The 21861-nt window shown below is 56.2% G+C and overlaps 7 protein-coding genes and 2 non-coding genes across 9 annotated transcripts; 7 read left to right on the forward strand and 2 right to left on the reverse strand.

Moving 5' to 3' along the window:
- Window positions 1-966: 966 nt before the first annotated feature.
- DCS_06531 (WD repeat containing protein 82) lies at window positions 967-2252 on the forward strand (the record flags this gene model as incomplete). Its single annotated transcript, XM_040803819.1, has 3 exons — window positions 967-1086; window positions 1154-1388; window positions 1465-2252. The coding sequence occupies 3 exons, from the start codon at window positions 967-969 to the stop codon at window positions 2250-2252; spliced, it is 1143 nt and encodes a 380-aa protein (XP_040653923.1).
- A 472-nt stretch (window positions 2253-2724) lies between these two features.
- DCS_t81 lies at window positions 2725-2871 on the forward strand. The gene has a single exon. It is a non-coding gene; the product is annotated as a tRNA-Arg (tRNA).
- An 84-nt stretch (window positions 2872-2955) lies between these two features.
- Window positions 2956-3106, forward strand: DCS_t82. The gene has a single exon. It is a non-coding gene; the product is annotated as a tRNA-Arg (tRNA).
- Window positions 3107-3681: 575 nt separating this feature from the next.
- On the forward strand, window positions 3682-5086 carry DCS_06532 (SAGA-associated factor 73; the record flags this gene model as incomplete). Its single annotated transcript, XM_040803820.1, has 4 exons — window positions 3682-3814; window positions 3874-4374; window positions 4442-4618; window positions 4683-5086. 4 exons carry the CDS (start codon window positions 3682-3684, stop codon window positions 5084-5086), a joined length of 1215 nt encoding a protein of 404 aa, XP_040653924.1.
- A 1844-nt stretch (window positions 5087-6930) lies between these two features.
- DCS_06533 (uncharacterized protein) lies at window positions 6931-7748 on the reverse strand (the record flags this gene model as incomplete). Its single annotated transcript, XM_040803821.1, has 3 exons — window positions 6931-7478; window positions 7537-7548; window positions 7694-7748. 3 exons carry the CDS (start codon window positions 7746-7748, stop codon window positions 6931-6933), a joined length of 615 nt encoding a protein of 204 aa, XP_040653925.1.
- A 581-nt stretch (window positions 7749-8329) lies between these two features.
- On the forward strand, window positions 8330-8560 carry DCS_06534 (uncharacterized protein; the record flags this gene model as incomplete). Its single annotated transcript, XM_040803822.1, has 1 exon — window positions 8330-8560. The coding sequence occupies one exon, from the start codon at window positions 8330-8332 to the stop codon at window positions 8558-8560; it is 231 nt and encodes a 76-aa protein (XP_040653926.1).
- Window positions 8561-8691: 131 nt separating this feature from the next.
- On the forward strand, window positions 8692-9489 carry DCS_06535 (tafazzin; the record flags this gene model as incomplete). Its single annotated transcript, XM_040803823.1, has 1 exon — window positions 8692-9489. One exon carries the CDS (start codon window positions 8692-8694, stop codon window positions 9487-9489), a length of 798 nt encoding a protein of 265 aa, XP_040653927.1.
- Window positions 9490-9881: 392 nt separating this feature from the next.
- DCS_06536 (negative regulator of the PHO system) lies at window positions 9882-10940 on the reverse strand (the record flags this gene model as incomplete). Its single annotated transcript, XM_040803824.1, has 2 exons — window positions 9882-10802; window positions 10872-10940. 2 exons carry the CDS (start codon window positions 10938-10940, stop codon window positions 9882-9884), a joined length of 990 nt encoding a protein of 329 aa, XP_040653928.1.
- A 2124-nt stretch (window positions 10941-13064) lies between these two features.
- Window positions 13065-21493, forward strand: DCS_06537 (cell division control protein Cdc25; the record flags this gene model as incomplete). The annotated part of the gene is made up of 9 exons (XM_040803825.1): window positions 13065-13709; window positions 13775-16090; window positions 16146-16362; window positions 16413-16683; window positions 16880-17134; window positions 17801-17811; window positions 19110-20452; window positions 20538-21343; window positions 21415-21493. The coding sequence occupies 9 exons, from the start codon at window positions 13065-13067 to the stop codon at window positions 21491-21493; spliced, it is 5943 nt and encodes a 1980-aa protein (XP_040653929.1).
- Between the last annotated feature and the right edge of the window lie 368 nt (window positions 21494-21861).

Raw genomic sequence — 21861 nt, forward strand, 5'->3', positions numbered from 1 at the left:
ATTGTTAGTTGCCGAAAGCTGAGCCTGGTCTGCCTGCAAAAGCACTTTAGTTACTGCAATAACACTGCTGTAATACTGGATACTGGGACCCCGCTACACCGTCAACAGCGCCAACATGCCCAAAAGATAAGGCTGCACCGATGATAGCGGCAGGATCATATTAGGTTGTAGAATTGACGGCAGAGAGCTTGCTGTATCAGAACTGCATGCCCCGAACAGCTGGTGACTTGTACCACCAGTAGTCTTGCGACAAGAGCCGAGTCTTGTTTGTGTTGAGGGCATTGCCTGTCAGAGTACTACTTGGAACAAAACCAACAGTTTCTAATGCGGCATCGACAGGAGCAATTGTGCCCAACTCTGACCAACCACTTGAGCTACAACCCTTCCGACGATAAAAAAATAACCACTGGAACATTTGCTGCCAGTTCCCTGCCAAGTAGGTATTTTACAGGCAGTGTCTATTGACGTATGGCCACTCGTACGATGTGCATTCATACTCTTCGGGGTGGCAGTAGGATGCTCCAAAGGCAAAGAATACTAGTCCTAAAAACGATAATAATGGCAATTATTAAGGATAGTTCCATGCTCACAGCTCCCACCAACCTTGCGGCTATGTCAGAGTGCTAAAATGAAAGAAGGAATTGCTAGATTGCTTGCGTCGGCGTGGTGCGTATTCTGGCGGTCATTTACGTACCGTGTGGTGGTGTATGTAAGTATATTTTTCTAGCATATGCGACAACCAAGCCGGTTCCGTACACTAACTAATATTACGACGCTTGGTCCTACGACACCACCCACACTGCATTCGTCACCACCATCACAGCCAGCACCAGCTCACATCAACATCTAGCTCCGCCCGCTCGGCTCCCGCAACGACCGGCGACATCTCTTGCTGCATGAGGACCTGACGTGCATTCGCGCGAGGCATTTCGCGTCCTCGAGCGGTCGCCTTGCCCTCTGGCTCCGATGGACGTCGTCGATCGCTCGGAGCGGAACGGACCATCGCTCAACATCAACAGAACGCTCAACAGCAACCCGCTCGTGTCAAACCTCAGCGATGTCATATCGACGTTTCGTCCAACAAAGGTAGCTTCTTCATTACTTCAGTACTGCCCCTAAGCAAACGAAACGAGCCGCTGAAACTTGGTGGCAGCTGCTGCGTCGCGACGATGTCAAGGACGGCCGTCCCCAACCTCACGTCCTTTCTATGGATTTCGACGACGCAGGGGAGCTCCTCATGACGTCGGCCAGCGACGAAACTATACAGATTTACAACGTCAGAGAAGGGCGGCATCAGAAGAGTTTGCTGAGTAAAAAGTACGGCGTCAAGCTGGCCAAGTTCACACACACCAGCTCCAGTATAATATACGCGAGCACGAAACAGAACCGTGAGCAAATGCACCTTTTACACCGCTCCCAACAGCGGGTGATGGATCGAAGGGCGCGGCTCGCTGACTCCCTTAGATGCCATACGGTATCTTGCTACGCACGACAATTCTTTCATCCGATACTTTGAGGGTCACGACGACAACGTTACCTGCCTTGCCGTTCATCCTGGCACCGACAATTTCATCTCGTGCTCGCAAGACAACTCCGTCCGCCTCTGGGACACCCAGACCAAGCATTGGCAGGGACAGTTGCTGCTCCGCAACCCTTCCCTTGCCGCGTATGATCCATCGGGCACCGTCTTTGCCATCGCTTGCCCCGGCAGCGGTACGATTCTTCTCTACGACGCGCGAAATTACGACAAAGCCCCATTTGCGACCGTTGATGTAGTAGAACAGTGCCGCGGCATCGATCCGCAGCACGTCATCAACGGATGGACAAAGCTCGAGTTCTCCAATGATGGCAAGTCGCTCCTTGTAGGGACCAAAGGAAACGGCCACTTTTTGCTCGACGCCTTTGAGGGAAATCTCAAGGCGTATCTGCACATGCCTGGTGGGGGAACCAGGCGGCCCGGCGAGGCGGCAACCACGATCAACGGCGGCGCTGCCACCAACTCGACCGACGCGGATTGCAGCGGGGACTGCTGTTTTGCCCCCGACGGACGATTTGTCATAAGCGGAAGATCCAGCCAGGATGTGTTAGTTTGGGACACGCTGAGGCCAACGCCAGAGAACAAGATGATGGAGCCGTCATGTACGCTGCCAGACAAGAGGCCGGCGGCTGTCGTGGCATTTAACCCTCGCTTCAACTTCTTCGCCACGGCAGATGAAGATCTAGTTCTCTGGTTGCCAGATCCCCATGTATAATCGATAGTTAATTTCACAGAAAACCAATGGTGACCGATCTGGCCCGTTGGTCCTATTGGTGGAGCACACATATGCGAGCAGATCAACGTGAGTGTGAGCGCGGGCACCGACGCAATTACGAGTGTAGTCCTTCAAATGCTGAGCAGGAAATACTTTACATTCTCGTGCATAGTATAATGATAGTAGATGTGGCTTGCCAAGGTAGACATGACACCAGGGATGCACATGACTGCCTGGCCACCACCTGGACAGTTGCAAGCTGCACACGAGCTGGAGCGGAGAATAGCAAGTGCAGACTTTTAGCCGGATAATGCCGACAGGATAATGGAGGCTGTCAGTTTCCTTGCACCAGGGGTCGCTCTAGGTTTGGAGGAACGGCGCGACCATCGAATTTGGTGGCAGATACGTTGCGTTGGAGAACGCTGTTGAGTTTATAAAGCAAAATGATTCTGCAGCGTTCATCAAATCAATTGGTGCTTTGGCCGAGTGGTTAAGGCGACGCCCTGCGTAAGTGTCTCCGACACAGCTCTCAATGAATTAAACTAACAGTGGAAATAGTACTATACAAGTATTCAAGGCGTTGGGTTCGCCCGCGCAGGTTCGAATCCTGCAGGCATCGTTTTTTTTGATTTTTGATAATCAATTATCCCAAGCACCCGTCTCAATAAATAGCTAACTAAAAACCCACAGGCCAATAACAACTGGTGCTTTGGCCGAGTGGTTAAGGCGACGCCCTGCGTAAGTGTCTCGAGCACATCTTTCAGGTGATCAAATAACTAACAGTAGTAATAGTACTATATACAAGTCTCAAGGCGTTGGGTTCGCCCGCGTAGGTTCGAATCCTGCAGGCATCGTTTTTTTTTTGAAAATTCTATTTTGCATTTCTCGCTCCTACTTATTTGCATTTCATTCATGTCTGTTCTTCAATCATCCTTGTTTTATTTCCATGGAGCTAAGCATCAGAATATCTGTCGTAATAATAGTCAATTGTTACACCTGGGTTACCGATTCGTGCCTACGTGCTCACGAAGTATCTATCAATTGAGCAGTTGGTAAGCCTAGGCGCTTGTGCGGAATGCACGTGATCCTCCCCTTTTTTGTGATGGTTGTCTCCTGACCATTATTAGCGTCAGCTCCTATTGAACGCATCAGTGCGTTTCGGGTTTTTGTTTATACCTGGCCGTCTGCTTACATGTGCATGTACTCACAGCTTGTTCCGCTACCCCATTGGGATGCCGCGACGGGTTAGGCGTCCTCCGCGCTAAACAACGTCAATCGATCCACCAACGTCTCCTTGCTTCGGCTCCCATCACGTGGAATCACGAACCTCGAGAGTTTTAAACTGTTTCGCACTGTGACGCCTGATACTGGCCTGCGAGGACTTATATAATCGACATAGGCTCTCGCCGCAAACAAAGCGAGCGTTGTGATGGCGCCGGAGTTGGAGCAGACGATCAAGGTCGCATCCAGGAAAGACATCAAATCTGGCACCATTAAACTGAAAAGACCCCCACCAAGGTACAGCAAACCTGGAAACTGGAGGGATGGGAGTGTTGTGGAAGGTACGCGCGCCGCTTCATACCTTGATGGAACCTTGCTCAATGTCTTTCTGCCTCGTTAGATGACAAGAAGAAAAACGGCAGTTCTCCCTCGACCTCAGCCGATGCATCCCCGGGTCCTGTAGTGAACCAGCTAGATGACACGGCGCGCGAAACTTTTGCGACAGGACGGCCGCTGGAGGACAGTCCTGATTTACAACAGTGCAAGCACTGCAAGAAGAGCATACTCAAGACCGCGGCCAAGGCGCATATTTCGCAATGCTTGAAGTTGAAAAAGGAAAAGGCACAGAGGAAGAAAGAGGCGCGAGAGGCACGGGAGCGGGCCAAGGAGGCTGCCAGAGAGGAGCAAGCACGGAGGGCAGACGAGGACAACGGCGACGGGAAAGATGATGACACCGACACCGATGATAAGAAGGGAAGTGTTGGGAATAAGAAGACGACTGGAAAGAAGGCGGAAGATGACAAGAAGATTAAGAAACGAAAAGCTGAGGGTGAGCCGGAAAAGGGGCCCAAGGCGAAGAAGAAGAAGGATGAGCCCAAGGCCAAGGTCACGAAGCCAAAGGGTAAGTTCCGAATGGTCGAATGGAGCGGTTTGTCCGTCCGAGAGACTCTTCTGACGAACCTTGACAGGGCCTGTCGACGTCGAGCGGCAGTGCGGCGTTATTTTGCCCAACGGTCAACCGTGTGCCAGATCATTGACTTGCAAGAGCCACTCCATGGGAGCCAAGCGTGCTGTCGCTGGCCGATCGCTTCCCTACGACATGCTCCTGGCGGCGTATCAGAAGAAAAACCAAGCAAAGCAGCAGAGTAAGGCTCGGACGATGTTGTGTATCCCCTTTCGCATCGATTGGTGGCTGATAGCTCCATACAGAGGCTGCCCTGGATGCGAACGCTCCGGTGGAGGACGAAGACGATGCCAACAATGGGCCTGTCGACTCGGATGAAGAAACCGGTGCGGTAATGGGTGCGCTGAGCCAATGGAACCCGCAACCGCTCATCCCACAGCCTGTATTCTCGCCCATCAAGCGCCAGTATCAGTTGGCCCGACTGCACGAACAGTTGCAAATGGCCACCAATGGTGGCCGCGCCAATATTTTCCAAGTCGTCGGCTATGGAGCCCAGAGACTTCCGGATGGCCATCCGGGCTTAACAGGGGGCGAAGACGCGCCGGGAGAAGATGTCGGAAATTTGACTTTCCCTGGGACTGCGCGATCGGCAAGTTTCGGCATCAACCCTGCGCCGCAACGGACCCTTTCCGTGACGAGCCATGGATAATAGAGAGAGGCGTCATGCTGTGTTCTGATTATAGCGACGACTTGCAGTGCAGGGTTGCTTGCAAATATTCCTTACGACACGGAAGCGAGGCGTTGGAGGTTTGATACCCGTTCTTGGGGGGCAATTTTCCCGTGTTCCTGGGATGAACGGATGGAGATGGAGCACAGGATGTGGCTGCGTATATCATCAGGTTGATGAGAACCCCATATCTGGTGCCGGGCAAGCACCTGGCACCCAGTAGGCTAAGTTTTTGAGGGCTTGATTATACAGATATTGCCTGAATGCTGATATCCTGAATTCACCATCAACCACGTTGCTAGCACATTAGCAGTAATTCGGCTGAGCCTTTTGCGTCCTATGAACATGTGCCGCAACCAAGTCAAGGCGTTGGAATGGCATGTACACGTTGGCAACCAAGCAAGGCGTGTACACGTCATAGTTTCCCATCGACTGTCAACATGGGTAAAGGGAGGAGTCAAACTCAGTCAACTCATCCATCCAGTCATTGAATTGTAAGAACTGAACGCTATATTGTCATCCAGCGTAGCCTCAAGCTTAACGAACTCCGATAATCCATCATTGGTTCGGTAGACAGGCTATTTCGACAGCAATCGTCCTGGTTCTCCATCTTCTCACGTCAAGTCTCAAAACTCTGCATCTGCGCTGTCAGGAGCCTCATTCCGGCATTGATCACGCTTCGATGGCCGTCATGCCGAACCCAGGCGGTAGGAAGGCTGGACTTGTGACTAGGTCGGACATGCACAATATTCTCTTCTGCATCTACAGCAGCCAGAGCGAATGAACGCGTCGCTCCCGATGATGTGCAGGAAGCTTGCCTGCTTTCGTTAACGCCCCATCTGCAGACGCCGGCTCTGGGTCATCCACGAATCCACCACCAGGTCGTCATGCGAACACAGGCGTGGTGGATCGACGACGTTGCGGGAGCTGGTTGGCTTGTAGGTGCTGCTATCCGCTACGATTCCCGAGACGTATGAATGATGACTGGCAAATCCAACTTCTCCGAGTTTCGATAACCAGGTTTGGCCATGCTCCAATGGGCGTGCCTCTCTGCCTCACCTCCGATCGATCGAGCGCCCCTGCAGCTGCGCTGTGCCCAGAGCACAATGCTCCGAAGCAAGCAAAAAGTCATGGGCCGTTTCGATGCCGAGTCCCCAAGTCGCGCAGGAAAACCGAAGTAGATGGATCCCAGAAGACTTCTGTACCTGAGGCCTGTCGCACGCAGGTGTATGTGTGTACCGGGGTGTTACCCAGCGGAAGGCCTCCTCAGCACTGAAAGGCAACGATGGATTTCTCCACCGTACTCGAACCTCGCGCAGAAAACCCGGTGCCTTCCGACTTCAAAGGAATCAAACCAGGGGGCAGTGAAGGGCTGGTTCTCGTGGCCTTGGACGACCTGGCAGTTACCGGTGTGTCACATACATAGCACATGATAGGGATTGCCGTCTGCGAGGCCGAAGTTTTCTTGGGCGGAAGTAGGAATCTGTCGACGCAATTCGAACACAAAACATGACCGCATCGTTCCGTCATCACTGGGTTTGATGAATTTGACAGTCCCCTCAGACAGGAAGGGCATGCCCAGCGGTTGTCCTTGGTAGACGGTTCAGGGTCTTCGCTGAAATGAAGAACGACGAGCGTTTGGGCCGAGATTGGATGGGGGTTGTCGTCAGGAGAGGAAGGGCAGACGGGCGCGACCTTCTTCAACTTGGAGGTGACGGGAAGTTTGCTGGTTTGAACATTTGGTGTGAGAGAGGGTGTCCAGAAAGACGGCAGCGTCGGCTTGGATTGCTGCGGATGAATGCTGGTCAGAAGAATGCCGAGGAGGATCAGTCACCGGGATGTGAAGGGGGAAATACAACCTTCTCGTCGTCAATCGCCTGTCGCGCCTTCAGCCTGTCCTCATCGGCTATCCGACTCAACTCCTTTTCGTCCAGTGCAAATTTGTTCTTGCCGCCAGGGTGAAGGACCAGTGCATCCGAGGGCAGCTCTCCGGGGATAATCTCCGGCTTGCCTCGCTTGCTCGTAGTGGGCAGCCCGACCTGACTTGTCTCGAAATCGCGGACAACTCTTTCGCAATCTTCCTCGTGCTCTGCGGCCTTGATACGCTCGGCCTCTTGCTGAGCGTCGCGACGAACCCTGGCCGTTCGCTTGATATCCCTCTTCTGCGCTAGGAGGTTGGCGAGGGCGCACTCGTGGCAAAAGATATCGCCGTGCAGGCAAGCGACAGGCTCCCGGGCGATGCCGAGACAGAGACCACAAGAGCCAAAGGGCAGGAAGGAATCGCGATTGAGGCGTGCCGAGCCTGTTGACCAGTTGGACTTTGCCAGTGCCCGCTCGTGTGAGGTGAAGACTGCGCGGGAGGTGTTTCGCTTGCCTGAGAAGATCAGCCAGCAGGTTCGTGTTGACCTCGATAGGCCCAAGGTTCGACTTACTGTGCGCCATCTCTATCAACACCGTGGTCGGCGTTCGTCAATCGTGCACAAGCAGCTCGGTGGGGGGAATGGGAACCTTTCGGGTGAATTGTCGTTCATGTAAAGGGCCGGTTGCCGTTGCGAAGTGACGAGGCCTGGTTGACCCAATTCCCCGTACGGTTCTCGACAGCTTCACCAGGTAGAGGAGGCAGGTCTTGCTGGTCGTGCGCCATTGGCATAAGTACAAGTACATGCAGGGACCTTCTGTAAGCAGTATCGTAGGTGTACAGTACTAAGTAGGTACTTCGGCCTAACGTAGTCGCACTTACGGAGGAGTATTTAGTGGTCTACTTACAGTATAGTGGTACCATGGCACCACTGGGTGTACTCACTGCAGCATACTTACCTAGTAGTATTACAGTACACGTAAGTACTCTACTTACAAGAACATTACGGGGGCACCAACTCCGTTAATGAAGTACTTACGTACAGTACTCCGTACTACAAGTATGTACTGTATTAATACTTGTAGTACGTACGTACATGTACAGCGCCGACGGATATATAGGCAGCCAAGTCTTCTCGTGCCAATCAGCCGCGTCCGTCGTATCTTCCACAGCTGCAACCAAATCCAAGTAATACTCAATAATTATACCTTACTTGTACGGAGAATTACATGTAATTACATGTAATTACTCACCATGTACACTTAGGTGTCTCGGTCTGTCGTAAAGTACCTGCCTTCTTCGTATCAATCCTCCGTCCTTCACACCGTCATCGTCCCCAGTTGCGCAACAAGCCGGACCGGAAGCCAATGTCTGGCCCGGCACCGCCCGCGCCAGGGTCGGCCTGCCCGAGTCTGCCATGGAGGCTCGCCTCGGTGGCCGTCATTGGGACCGTCGGAGCCCTCTCCAGGGGCTTCCTCTACGGCCTCAATCACGTCGAGGTCACCGGGCTCGACCACCTCACAGGTGTCCTCGACCAGCGACGGACCCAAGGTCGAGAGTGTGGCCTGCTGACTGTATGCAATCACGTTGGCGTGTAAGGGTCCCCTTGCCGTCGGGAACCTGCCACAGCGAGATGGATGATGGCGCTTACAAGCAGGAGCAGGCTCGATGATCCGCTGATGTGGGGGATTCTTCCCCTGCGTTACACGACCGACGTGCGAAACCTGCGATGGGGTCTCGGCGCCCACGATATATGCTTCAAGAACCGGTCCGTCCGCGTCGCCCACTCATGTCAAACCCTCGTTCAGCTAACCGCCCCTTAAGCTTCTTGTCCACGTTCTTCAGCCTAGGTCAAGTCCTACCCACACACCGCTTGTGGTACTCGCCATCGGGCGGCCTGTACCAGCCTACCATGGCGCGAGCGATACAACTCCTCTCTGGTCCTCGGACGACATCCGGGCCACTTGCGGACGCCGCCGGATCAAGCTCGTTTCCATCGCCGGTGGCACGTGCCGGGAATCACCACGCCTGGGTCCACGTCTTTCCCGAGGCTTGTTGTCACCAGGGTGTCGACGGGAGCTTGCGGTACTTCAAATGGGGCATCTCGCGACTCATTCTTGAAACCGACCCGGCCCCTCAATTCATCCCCATGTTTATTCACGGTACCCAGGACATTGTGCCCGAGGAACGGGGCTGGCCACGGTTCCTTCCTCGAGTGGGAAAACGGGTGAGGGTCGTGGTTGGAGAGCCCGCATCTGTTGCCCATCTGTTCGGCCATCATCGCGCCGCCTGGAAACGCCTGACCGACCGCTATGACGAAGAGCAGCTGAGGACGCACCCCGAGGCGGTGCAGTTACGGATCGACGTTGCAAAATCCGTCCGAGACGAGGTTCAGAAGTTGAGGCAAAGCCTCGGCTTTCCCCGAGAAGAGGATGAGACGGCGGCCATGGCGGAAACCTGGTCCAAGGAGCCGAATAAACGTAGGTTCAAGAGCCCGGTAGATGGCAGTCTAATCAATAGGATCTAGGAGACACGTAGAAGGAGAGATGTTGCGAGGACCCCAGTAGCTAGCCTTCCTACCCTTCCTCGTATGCTTCATCTTGATCTAAACCAAGCCCTTTCTTTCTCTTCTCAATCGCCGTGACCGTACAGGAGGTCTGCCATAAAGAGTCTGCGTCTGCAATAGTAAGCACGTCGCTAAAGCAATGCAAGTCACCCTCCCCGCCCGTCCTGCAAAAAATCCACAAACCCAACTCCCTTGACGCCCACGAACCGTGAAGAACACCCCCCGGGATAAGAGAATCGTAAGCCGATTGTGGCGTGGAGTGTAGTTGTAGGTGTAATCGTGTACGTTCCGGCCTCATGTACCCCAAACCAAGTGTCAATCCCCCCCCGACGCGAAATGAACAACAGCTACCACTAGTACGTGTCAAAATTTTGGGCCGGCACACCTTGCTGGTACGCCCTGGCTTGGGGGTGCAAAGGTTGCTGCTGCTGCTGCTGCTGCTGCTGCTGATGCATGACAATGTCGCTGAACCACGGATGCTGCAACGCATCATGCGCACTTATTCGAAGCTCGGGCCGCAGCTGAAGCATCCTCTGCAGTAGGTCGATGCCGGTCGGGTCGATGGCATGGAGGATGTTGCGGAGGTCTTGCGTGGCGTACATCTGGAAGCTCGGCTTGTACTCGGGGAATTGCGTAATGCCTGGCCAGGAGCGCTCCGTCGGCGTGCCCATGATTCGGAATATCCTCACGATTTGGTCCTCGTTGGTCGTGCCGGGGAACAAAGGTCTTCCGGTGTACATCTCGGCCATGATGCAGCCGGCAGACCAAATGTCGATGCTCGTGTTGTAAGTCCTGCTGCCCAGGAGGACGTCGGGGGCTCGGTACCACAGGGTCACGACCTCGTTGGAAAAGGTGTTTACAGGTATGCCGAATGCGCGAGCCAGTCCAAAGTCCCCGAGCTTCAACAGCCCCTTGCTGTTGATGAGGAGATTTTGTGGCTTCAGATCGCGGTGCAGCACTCGGTTCTGGTGGCAAAAGTCGATGCCCTTGAGCAGTTGGTACATGAAGGACTTGATGGTCGCCGGCTTGAGCGCTCCTCGCTCGCCGTTTGTGTCCATGTATCTCTTCAAATCCCCGTCCATGAACTCGAAAACGAGCATGAGCTTGTTCTCCGTGTGGATCACATCGTGCAGGGCGACAATGTTCTCGTGCTTGAGCTCTTTCATAAGCGATATTTCACGAATCGCTGTCGACGGTGTGCCTTCTTCCGAGTCGAGGTGGATTTCCTTCAACGCCACGAGCTCGCCTGTCTGGCGGTTTCTGCCTTTGAAGACCTAGGCAAGATCACCATCGGATTAGCCTTGTGCCAGCTGGCAGTCCGGGATGGGGCGGAAGAGACTGACTGTAGCGTATGTACCCTCGCCCAGTTTCTCTAGCTGCTGAAACGAGCTGGGATGTCTCTTTCCGTCCATCTTGGAGAGGAAGTCCCAAATCGCCGGGATAATTGTATGGAGTTAAGTATGCGATAGGGAATGGGAGCTTTGGGCCGAGTCCGTTGGTGAGTAGCGTCCGTCCCCCCTCGCCGGATAAATGCTGACGTGAAATTGCCTGCGATTAATACACGCATCCAGTCAGATGCAGCCAGGCGGCGAACGCAAGCCACGCGGTTTTAATTGCCTCGCGAGGCTGGTATGCACAGTAAGAGCATGACCGTTAATGTACTAAGTGGACAGTATCGGTATATCAGTAATACCTAGGTGCACTAAGAATACATGTACTGGTACCGAGTTCAGCAGATGTACTGCACGCCAGGTGAGCGTACTTGTACTAAGGCGTAGCTGCACCCAAGTTCATCCACATACTGGTAGGAATACGGAGTACTAAGCAATACAATACGTACAGCAAGCAAGTACTTACTAGTGAGTACAGTGCTGTACAGTCGCCAACTCCCACTGAAACGGTTCGCAAACTCGTTATTATTAGCTTCAAACCTAATTTGGTGCCCACCGAATAACATTCTTACAGGTATGTGGCAGAGATATTACTTACTCCGTGCAAGTAGATCGCACTGGCCGTTAGCTCCACTGTGGAAGGAGAATACGACACATTGATGGATACATGTGCAAGTGCAGACTTGAACGAAACATTCACTTTTGTGCACCAACGATCGACCATTCGGACAGTAAGCAAGTACAGTAGGTGTATGTATTCAAGCGTGCGGGAGGTGCAGTATGGGGTACTGAACTGTACTTTATACAACAGTACTGTGCTTGTATACTTACGAGCGTCGTGGTAATGTGCTGTATTCTGTGCACATTATTATCATGATGAATTTTCGAGACAATTCGCAATGAAGCGAATCGCCTTGTACGACGTAGCCGAACGAAATCAACTTTGACAGTGTGCTGGTCACTGTTAGCTATTTGCCGTCTATCACATGCCTTGGTAGTAGCTAGATACCAGGTATGCATGTGCAGGTATTATATCTAAATCTAAGACCCAGGCGGGGAGCAGCAAGCGTCCGTGTACTCCGTTGCTCGTCTATTGTACTCGTAGTACTGAGGTAGCTGTACTGTATACTAAGTAGGATAGGTGCAGGTGTGCTGTAATTACATGTACACCCGATACATGGCGCAAGTACGGAGTACACCGTACTTGCATTGCTGCAGGTGTGTACTCCGTACTTACTTACAGTATACACTTGTACATACTGTACAGAGTACAGTATCTTCCAGTATCTTAATACTGTAAGTATTGCCCTGTAGCGTACTAGGTACTTGTACTGTAGGTGTTCTGTTACCCACTCGTGTCGGAGGAAATGCGACGGCATGTTTTACTCCCCACAGTCCACCCTGGTGCCACAAAAGCAACCCTTAGGTAGTTGTCGCCGCCCTCCTGGGCCTCGGTGGGTTGCATCCTCAGCTGGAAGCAGGGCAGAGAGGTACACCCAAGTACATGGTTCCCGTACTTGTACCCCTACTGTGTACTAGTACTGTGCAGTACAGTACTCGTACTGCAGTATCCGTAACGCTTCGCCGTAGCTCAGGTCTCCTCGCTCCCCACTGTAGTGGCCGCAGTCACCGACGGTCGCTTCTGAACGTCGACTTCTCCGAGAGCACTGACCAATCTCTCTCGATTTTGCCCCTTCACGAACAGCACTTTGCGAGTTGCCGCCGTCACCGCCCACCCCTCCTTCGAAACGCAAACGCAATCAGACCCTTGCACCTACGGGAATCGGGATTGCAGGTGGCATGCTCTTTGCAGCCTCCAATTCAACGAGCGCCGCCTCCGGCTCGGGAAGACGGCTGATTCATGCGACGTTGGTCATGTCGTGAGAAGACTCTCAAGTGCACCGTCGCCGCCTACACCGACAGCATCCACCGGGTTTTGGCCCAGTCGAACTTCTGGCGAGACTACTCCTGAGAAATCATCTCGAGCAACTCTCCTGGGCCGTCGACCGGCCCCTCATCCGCCCCTCGCCCGCCCCTCGCCCTCCCCTCGTCCAGGGCCTCGTGTCGCATCCTCGCCACACCCCCCTCGGCATCCCCTCGACCTCCTCTTCATCTCCACTCACCCCGCCACTGCATCACTCCGCCATGGACGGCGGTGTTGATGCGGCGCCGCCGGGCACCATGTACGTGCGCGCACTGTACGACTACGAAGCAGACGACAGGACCAGCCTGAGCTTCCACGAAGGCGACGTGATTCAAGTCATCACGCAGCTCGAGAGCGGTTGGTGGGACGGGGTCATCAACGGCGTGCGTGGTTGGTTCCCCAGCAATTACTGCCAGGTCATCGCCGTCGATGACCCCCCAGACCAAGTCCCGGGCGGCCGTGTCGATCAGGTCGATGCCGCCGCCGAGGAGAGCAATGCCTACGGCAACAGCGTCGACCCGGAAGCCGAATCCGAAGCGGACGCGGCGAGCAGCCTACCCCTCGAGGGTGCCGACCCTGCCGACAAGTCAAGGGCCGATTTCTGGATCCCCCAAGCGACTGCTGATGGGCGCTTGTTCTACTACAACATGATGACGGGCGATCGCAGCATGGAGCTGCCGCTGGAGCCTCCCCAGTCCCCCTCCGAGACGGGCCCCCGAGACCGTACGAACCCGATGATTCCTGACAAGACTCGCCCCCCACCGGAGATGATGGCAAGAGGGTTGACGCAGGACGAGGATGACGTCTCCACGACGTCTGCTTCAGAAGCCGAGGCGGAATCGTTATTGCTTACCTCGAAATACACGGTACGCGTTCGAATCACAGGCGAGACGTTGCAAGGGCCAGGTGTCGCTCGCTAACCGCTCAGCAGTCCCAGGGCCGGACCTCCTTCGCCGGCGTTCTCTCACCCTCGACGTCCATGGACTCCATGAATGGGGCATCCCCGGGCCGACGCAAGAGAATGACGACCTCGAACGGCATGGCGAATAGTGACCAGGCCATGAACATGGCGTTGGCCACTTCGTTCATCAGCACCACCTACAACCTCCCAACCTCGACCGCCGTTCCGCGATCCTTCTTCGACGATGGCTCGACTCCACCCCTCTCCTGGAGCCTGCTGGTCTCCAACATGAAGCTGGCCATAAACCGATACCGGGAGGCCATCACGAACAACAGCCGCGCCGAGTACGTCGCGCGGGCGGAGGATATCTCTGATCACCTCCGTCTCCTGCTTGCTGCCGGATCGGGCACCACGGACAACCATTCGGGCCAGCCGTCCATAATATCAACCAACAAGGCGCTGTACCCGCATTTTCGCGACATGATGTCCAAGTTCTCCAAGCTCGTCATCTCGTCGCACATCGCCGCCGCCGATTGGCCGAATGCGGAATCCGTTCAGAAATGTCTCCAGGAGGCCGACGGCGTTCTGCTCGGCGTTTTCAGCTACGTCGAAGTTGCCAGACAGCAACGAGGCGAGGATATCCCGAGGCTGTTCCCCGGCTTCGTCATCGGCAGCAATTCCGGCGGCAGTTGGCAGAATAACGGATTGGGGCCCCGAGACCCCATCGCCTCCAACTTCTTGGATGACGACGATGGTGCCCTCGAGCCCACCGCGATTCTCGATGGCAAGCTTCTCGAGAGGCTGGACGAGCAGAAACGGATACTGGTCTCGAGCATACGAGAGCTGGACAGGAGTCTCGTGACGCCGGAAAAGATCCTAACCCCGTACCGCCACGAGGTGATTGGCAACAACGTGTGCTCCGCCGGGGGCAAGGTCGTGGACACGTTCAAGCCATGGATGGCCATGATCGAGTCCATCGAGCTTGCTTCCCTCGGCAACAGCTTCCAGACCCCGCAGCTGGCCGACTTCAGCATCAACAAGCAATGCCTGTACGACAACATCTCCGACCTCTTGCTCGGCTGCCAAGCCGTCGCAGGGCCTCTTGCCGACGAGTGGAACGAGGTGCAGGGCGAGGCGCTTGAGGCGCGCCTAGAATACGTGAGACAGTGCGCGAGGGCGCTGGAAACCAACTCATCACACACAGGCTTCTCCCTGCAGCTTCTCTCCGACCAGGTCCAGACCAACATACAGCAGCGATGGCGGCGCCGACCGCAAGCGGACCCTCGGACGAGGGAAGAGCAGATGCCCCGCCCGCCGCAGCGAGGCGAAACGATGCCGTACGAGCGAACGCATCAACGTTCCGAATCGAGGTCGGCTGCTGCCAACCGGCCGTCGTTGATGACAAGCCAATCGTTCGGCGACGGCGACCCGGCGTCCGGAAACTTTAGAAAGGGCGACTTTTCCAAGGTGAAGAAGATCTTCGGAGAGGACCCATCATCGCTGCCAGCAGCGCAGGCCGGCGGTGACGACACGCCGGACTACTTGATGCTCGACCACGACAACGACGTACTTTTCGATACCAAGACGTCGCCGCCCACCCTCAGGGGAGGCTCTCTCTTGGCTCTCGTGGAGCAGCTCACTCGGCACGACAAGCTGGACTCCAGCTTCAACAATACCTTCCTCCTGACCTACAAATCCTTCACCTCGGCCCGGGAGCTCTTCGAGCTGCTCGTCCAGCGCTTCGCGATGCAGCCCCCCGAAGGTCTCGCCCAGGGCGACTTTGAGGCTTGGAGAGATCGCAAGCAGAAGCTGGTTCGTTTCCGGGTGGTGAACATCTTGAAGAGCTGGTTCGACAATTTCTGGATAGAAGAGTACAACGACGAGTCGAAGCGGCTGATCCGGGACGTGTACACGTTTGCGAGGGAAACGGTCAAGTCGACGGAGACGCCTGGCTCGGGCCCGCTGATGGCCATCCTCGACCAGAGGCTGAGCGGCAAGGAGGCGGGGGCTCGGCGGATGATACAGACTCTGAACCAGAGCACGCCGACGCCCATCGTGCCCAAGAACATGAAGAAGCTCAAGTTCCTCGACATTGACGTCACCGAGTTTGCGCGCCAGCTGACCGTCATCGAGTCCCGGTTGTACGGAAAGATCAAGGCGGAGGAGTGCCTGGACAAGACGTGGCAGAAGAAGGTGGCCGAAGGCGATCCGGACCCTGCGCCTAACGTGAAGGCACTGATTCTTCACTCGAACCAGATGACGAACTGGGTGGCGGAGATGATCCTTGCCCAGATGGATGTCAAGAAGCGCGTGGTGGTGATCAAGCACTTCATCGCCGTTGCCGACGTTCGTGCCCTGCCTTTGTGGAGTGGAGAGTCGCCGGTAGCTGACCGCTGTACAGAAATGTCGAGGCCTCAACAACTTTTCGACGTTGACGTCCATCATATCAGCCCTTGGCACGGCGCCGATTGCGCGGCTCAAGAGAACGTGGGACCAGGTTCCGCAGCGATCGCAGGCCGTCCTGGAAACCATGCGCCGTCTGATGGCCAGCACCAAGAACTTTGGCGAATACCGTGAAGCTCTGCACGCCGCGAACCCGCCTTGCATTCCCTTTTTCGGTATGGGCCTCGTGCGTCTGCTGCCGCGCGTTTGTGCTGACGAGCCGTAGGTGTATACTTGACCGATCTGACGTTCATCGAGGACGGCATCCCTTCGATCATCAAGAAGACGGACTTGATCAACTTTGCCAAGAGGGCCAAGACGGCGGAGGTGATTCGCGACATTCAGCAGTACCAGAATGTCGGATACTCGCTTCAGCCGGTCCAGGAGCTGCAGGACTACATCCAGAACAACATGCAAGCCGCGGGCGATGTCCACGAGATGTACGACAAGAGCTTGCAGATTGAGCCGCGTGAGCGTGAAGACGAGAAGATTGTGAGGTACGTATCCTTGCCACGGCATGCTCTCGGCCCGTTTTTTCCATGGGTGGACACAAACGTCCATCCAAAATGTCCATCCTTTCTGGAACGTGCTTGCGTGCTGACGTCTCCCGCCTCAAAGGGTGCTTGCCGAGTCGGGCTTTCTCTAAGCGACGGGGCGAGAACACGGTTGTTTTGGGCGCTCTGGAAGTGCCAGGTTGAACGCTCGATCGACCGAGCTCACTTCGGATTCCATGCGGCGGGCAGGAGAGGCGTTCGACGACACGGTGGTCATGACGTGCGGACGGGTAGCGAAACCCTGGTCGAACGAGTTCAGGGTCAATGCTTCAGCCCAGAGCGTCCGGTCCGGCGTTCCGACGTTGTCGCAGAGCGGCGCGGGCGAGGAACAGCACGGCTGGATGGACGAGCACCGGGACTGGCGTCGTCGACTGCGTGCGTCAGACTGGTGGAGGTGAGCTCCGGCCTGGGAACGCGCGCGCGTCGCTGCTGGTCGGTTCGCCGTCCGTGAAGGGGAGAGCAGCTGGATACCGGGGTTCGTCGAGAACCATGGGTTGCCACCCACCAGCACCTCTCCCACAGAGCGAGGAACGGGCACCTACGTACGGTGTGCACCTAGAGTTGGCGAGTCCAGGATCGATGGTGAGATGGGGAGTCTACGACAGATTGGCGTCGAGAATCGGTGACGCATCTGAAGTCGCGTGCGCCAGTACGAATGGAGGCTGACGAGCGAGTCTGGTGGAAGCCAACAGCCGTTCCGGCCAGGAGGTAGGCCAATTCGAAGGAGTGTTACCATAGGGACATTCTGTGCTCTGGTAGCTGCTGTGCGCCGGGGGACGTTGAGTCTTGCCGCGGATTCCTGCGGAAGTGAATGCGGAAATGGTCGGAAGAACGATTGATATCGAGAACAGCATCGAGATGCCATGAGCAGTCGAGCATTGGACACGGAGTACACAAGTGTATCCATTCCCATCCATGGGCGAGGGGACTGGCTTGGCTTCGACCGTGAGCCGCCAACCCGATCACCCATAGTTCTGAACAAAGCGAATAAACTTGACTGTATATGTTCGTGGATATGCAGGAGTGCTTCGTGGAACTAGCATGGCTATTCGTACATTAGCAACCTATATGGTAGGTTTAATCGCACGCTAGCTACATCCTTGTGCGGAGTAATTAGATGATACTCACACGCAGAATGTAAGGTAATACCTGTGGATACAGACACACGAAGTATGTCTCAAGCAGGCATTCACGTGGGTGTGAGTAGGTAGAACGAAGTGCATACGTATGCAGGCGATGAGTATGGTAGTACGGAGTACTGTGTTCTGGCATCATGGGTACTTGTATGTGCTGTCTACATCTCATTCGCCTGCCGATTTGATGCGTTCATGGCCTTGCCAACTGGGTACGTTTATGCTCGATGGATGCACTCACTCGCGGCACGGGGGCGGTTCGAGAATAAGGTCGGTCGTATGTGGATGACAACTCGGTAGGGTGTCGGGTCGATGATGCCTTTGGCACGAATGAATAAATTAATTCATGGCGTATTATTCCTCAGCAGACGAGCAACTTGCATTGCACGAACAAAGGTGCATTGGTCCGACGAACCGCCAACGTACGTCCGACACCACTAGCATGGGAATGTTCAGTGCACTCGTTAGTGGAGTACATGCTGTACTTGGTAAAGAGGTGCCTACAAGTGCACTTCATACTCTGTACTTGCATTACGCTTTGCCGCGTTAGTACCCCGTACTCTCCATGTACTTACTGTACCTGTCCATGTAAGTACCAGCCTGTCCATGTAAGTACTTGCCTGTCCATGTACTTGCCTGTACATGTGCCTGCCTGTCCATGTGCTTGCCTGTCCATGTTCTTGCCTGTCTATTATGTACTTGCCTGTCTATGTACTTACCTATCTATGTACTTACTTGCCTGTCTATATACTTGCCTGTCTACCTATGTACTTGCCTGTCTATGTGCTTGCCTGTCTATGTACTTGCCTGTCCATGTACTTACCTGTCCATGTACTCCGTACTTACTTATGTATTGTACACCTACAGTATTAGTTGTATATACAAGGTACTGGTTGGTATGGAGTAAGTACAAGTACTCGAATCGTGGTTCAGCCGCTTTGGCCCGCCTGCTTGCGTGGCGCCTCCCAAATGCCCCTTCCCTTGGTTCGTTCCATCCGGGTGGGGCAAGCACCATTAACGCGACGCGGTTCAAACTTTGGGGACAGCGACCGCTTTTGATGAGGTGGTTGAACGAGACGAGGCCCTTTCGTTCATCGCCATGCTGCCGGCACGAAACCAGGCCAACCGACTTGCCGCGCAACCGCATCGACGCTTCTTGATTGCTTGTTCTTGAGGCCGGACTGACACACCATCATTGTCATGCCCTGCCAACCACCTTGAATGTGACCGACGAAGCCGCTGCCCTCGACTCGACTCGCCGCCCTCCCTCCTTCTCTCCCTCTCCCTCCCTCCCCGGTCTCCCTCGGCCCCGACCTCTGCCTCGCCCTCCAACCCTCGCACCCTCCAACCCTCGCGCCCTCGGCACGGACGAAACTGGCACGTACGAGGATCGGCCCTCCCACCTCGCGGCCTACATTTCTCGCACCGCCGAGCGAGACCGTCGGGCGCAACGGACGGGCCAACGGACGGATCCGATCGCCGTCATCGCCACGGTGCGCAAAGGAAACAAGCTAGCTCTTGAGCGCATAGGCCCGCCGCTGCCCCCTCTCGCGATGCCGCCGTCTGCCAAGAGGGCCTTCGGTGGCCGTCGCGACGTGCGCCGAGCCGTCGATGGCAACGACGTCGACGACGTCGAGGACTCCTCGCCCGGGCGGCCGGTGAAGCGGCGCAAGAAGGCTCCATCTCTCGACCCGGCCGAGCGGAGTCGGCTGTCGCCCGCTCACGAGGCGACGGAGCCGTCCAGGACGGACGACGACCAGGTCGTGACGCAGGTCTGCCAGCAGCTCAAGGCCCAGCCCGTCCAGGCCGCCAAGGACCACGCCAACGCCATCCACGAGGCCAACGGCGACGGGGTCAAGGCGTACGCCAAGGTCGCCGCGTTGGATTGGACCTTTTACATCACGAAGCTGTCCGTCAACATAGGTCGCGCCCCGGAGTTGCCGAACCCTGACGACCAAGACGACGAGACGGCGGTCCACATCGACCTCGGCCCGAGCAAGATGGTCTCGCGCGACCACGCGTCCATCTCGTTCGATCCCAAGGAGGAGAGGTGGCTCCTCCAAGTCAAGGGCCGCAACGGCGCCAAGGTCGACGGCCAGCAGCTGAAGCCGTTCGCGTCCCACGCCCTCAGCAGCGGCCAGGTCGTCGAGATCGGCAACGTCGAGATGATGTTTGTCCTGCCGTCCGAGATCAGCCCCCTCCACATCCACTCGACCTTCCTTCAGAGGTGCGGCCTCGACGCCGACGCCCAGCACCAAGGCGCCGCCGCCGCCTCCTCGTCCCGTCGCCGTACGGAGACCAGACGACCGGGGACGCCATCCTCGGCTCAACGTCGCGACGCCACCCCGACGGTCAAGTCTCCCGCCGCCGCGAGCACCCCCGCCGTCATGATGGGCGCCGGCAGCGTGGACCTCAGCCACGACGACAACCAGCACATCAAGCCCCAGTACAGCTACGCCCAGATGATCACGCAGGCCATCCTCAACGCGCCGGACGGGAAGCTGAACCTGAGCGGCATATACACCTTCATCACCAACAGCTACTCCTATTATCGTCACCAGCCTCCCGCAGGCTGGCAGGTGAGCTCCCTCGATTTCCCTCGCCCATGGCCGCGCCGGGTGCCCGGCCGGCCGCCCGACGTGCGTCGCTGACCTGGCTTCGCAGAACTCGATCCGGCATAATCTTTCGTTGAGCAAGTCGTTCGACAAGGTGGCGAGATCGACCGACGAGCCGGGCAAGGGCATGAAGTGGCAGATCGTCTCCGAGGCCAGAGAGGACATGATCCGGAACGCCTACAAGATCGGTCGTGGCGGCCACCGAGGCTCGTCGGCGCCGTCCTCGCCGAACCAGCTCAACTACATCGCCCAGGGGCCGAGGGACATGGCGTCGCGAGAGACGCCGTCGACGCGGAAGCGGCGGTGCTCGCCCTTGGCCTCGCCGCCTCAAAGATCCTCGCTCCGCATCTCGCAGTCGACGCCCGAACGCCTTCCGGAGCCTACGGCGACCAGGGCGGCGACCCTGGCGGCTGACGGCAGCCCGTTACCTCGACAACGGAAACCGACCGTCGCCCAAGATTCCTCCTTTTCCGCCTTCAACCCCCAATCGCCGACACTTACCTCGTCGTACCTGCAAGAGGACGGCACGTCGTTTGTCACGCCGGCGCCTCCGCGCATACACCCAAAGCTCGCCCCCCCCAGCACCGCCCAGCGGCCGAGCCAGCACATGCCGACGAGCTCTCCCGCCCCCTTCTGGAAGTACGCCGACATTGGAAGCACGCCGCTTCGGCCGTCGGCCCAATACGAGCTGAGCCCTTCCAAGCGTGCTCGCGGGCTCCCGCCGCCGAGCAGCAGCCCGCCTCGGGCGAGCAAATCTCCACCAAGCAGCCCCTCGCGACCGCAGAAGAACGGCGGGTCGCAGGAGCGTGTGAAGGCGGAGGCGGAACCGGAGGAGCAAGGCTTCGACTTGACCAAGTAAGCTAGATGGGAGAACCCAGACGTTCAGCGGACCATGGCTAACCTGCGATTCTCTCACCTCACCTCAGAGGCTTCCAATCCATCAGCTCGTATCATGCGCCGGTGGGACGTGGTGCCACCGTAGCGAACGCCTTGGAGGGCGACTAAAATGCCAACCTTCTTGGGGGGGGGGAGGACGTCGGGGGGATGGCTTGAAGTATCGGGTTGCGTCTGAACTTTGTGCTCAGCAGGCTCGCTCGTTGTGTTTGGCCCTGCCATTGTCTAGCAGGTGGGTTTTGGGAGCAAGGAATGGAGCATCTGGTAGGACCATGGGAGATGCATGCGTGCCTTGGATTTCCCTCGTCGACGAGTGGTCGCAGCATGGGATTTTGCTACAATGGTCTCTTCGGCTCGTTCACCCATCGGAACCTACTTGGTAATCGTTAGCCTGATGCTTGTATTGTACGAATGCCCGTGCTTGGCATGAGCTTCACGGGCGTCGGTCTCATTATCGTACTCGTCCGTCCATTCACAAT

Source organism: Drechmeria coniospora, chromosome 03 (genome assembly GCF_001625195.1).
Source record: "Drechmeria coniospora strain ARSEF 6962 chromosome 03, whole genome shotgun sequence".
NCBI lineage: Eukaryota > Fungi > Ascomycota > Sordariomycetes > Hypocreales > Ophiocordycipitaceae > Drechmeria > Drechmeria coniospora.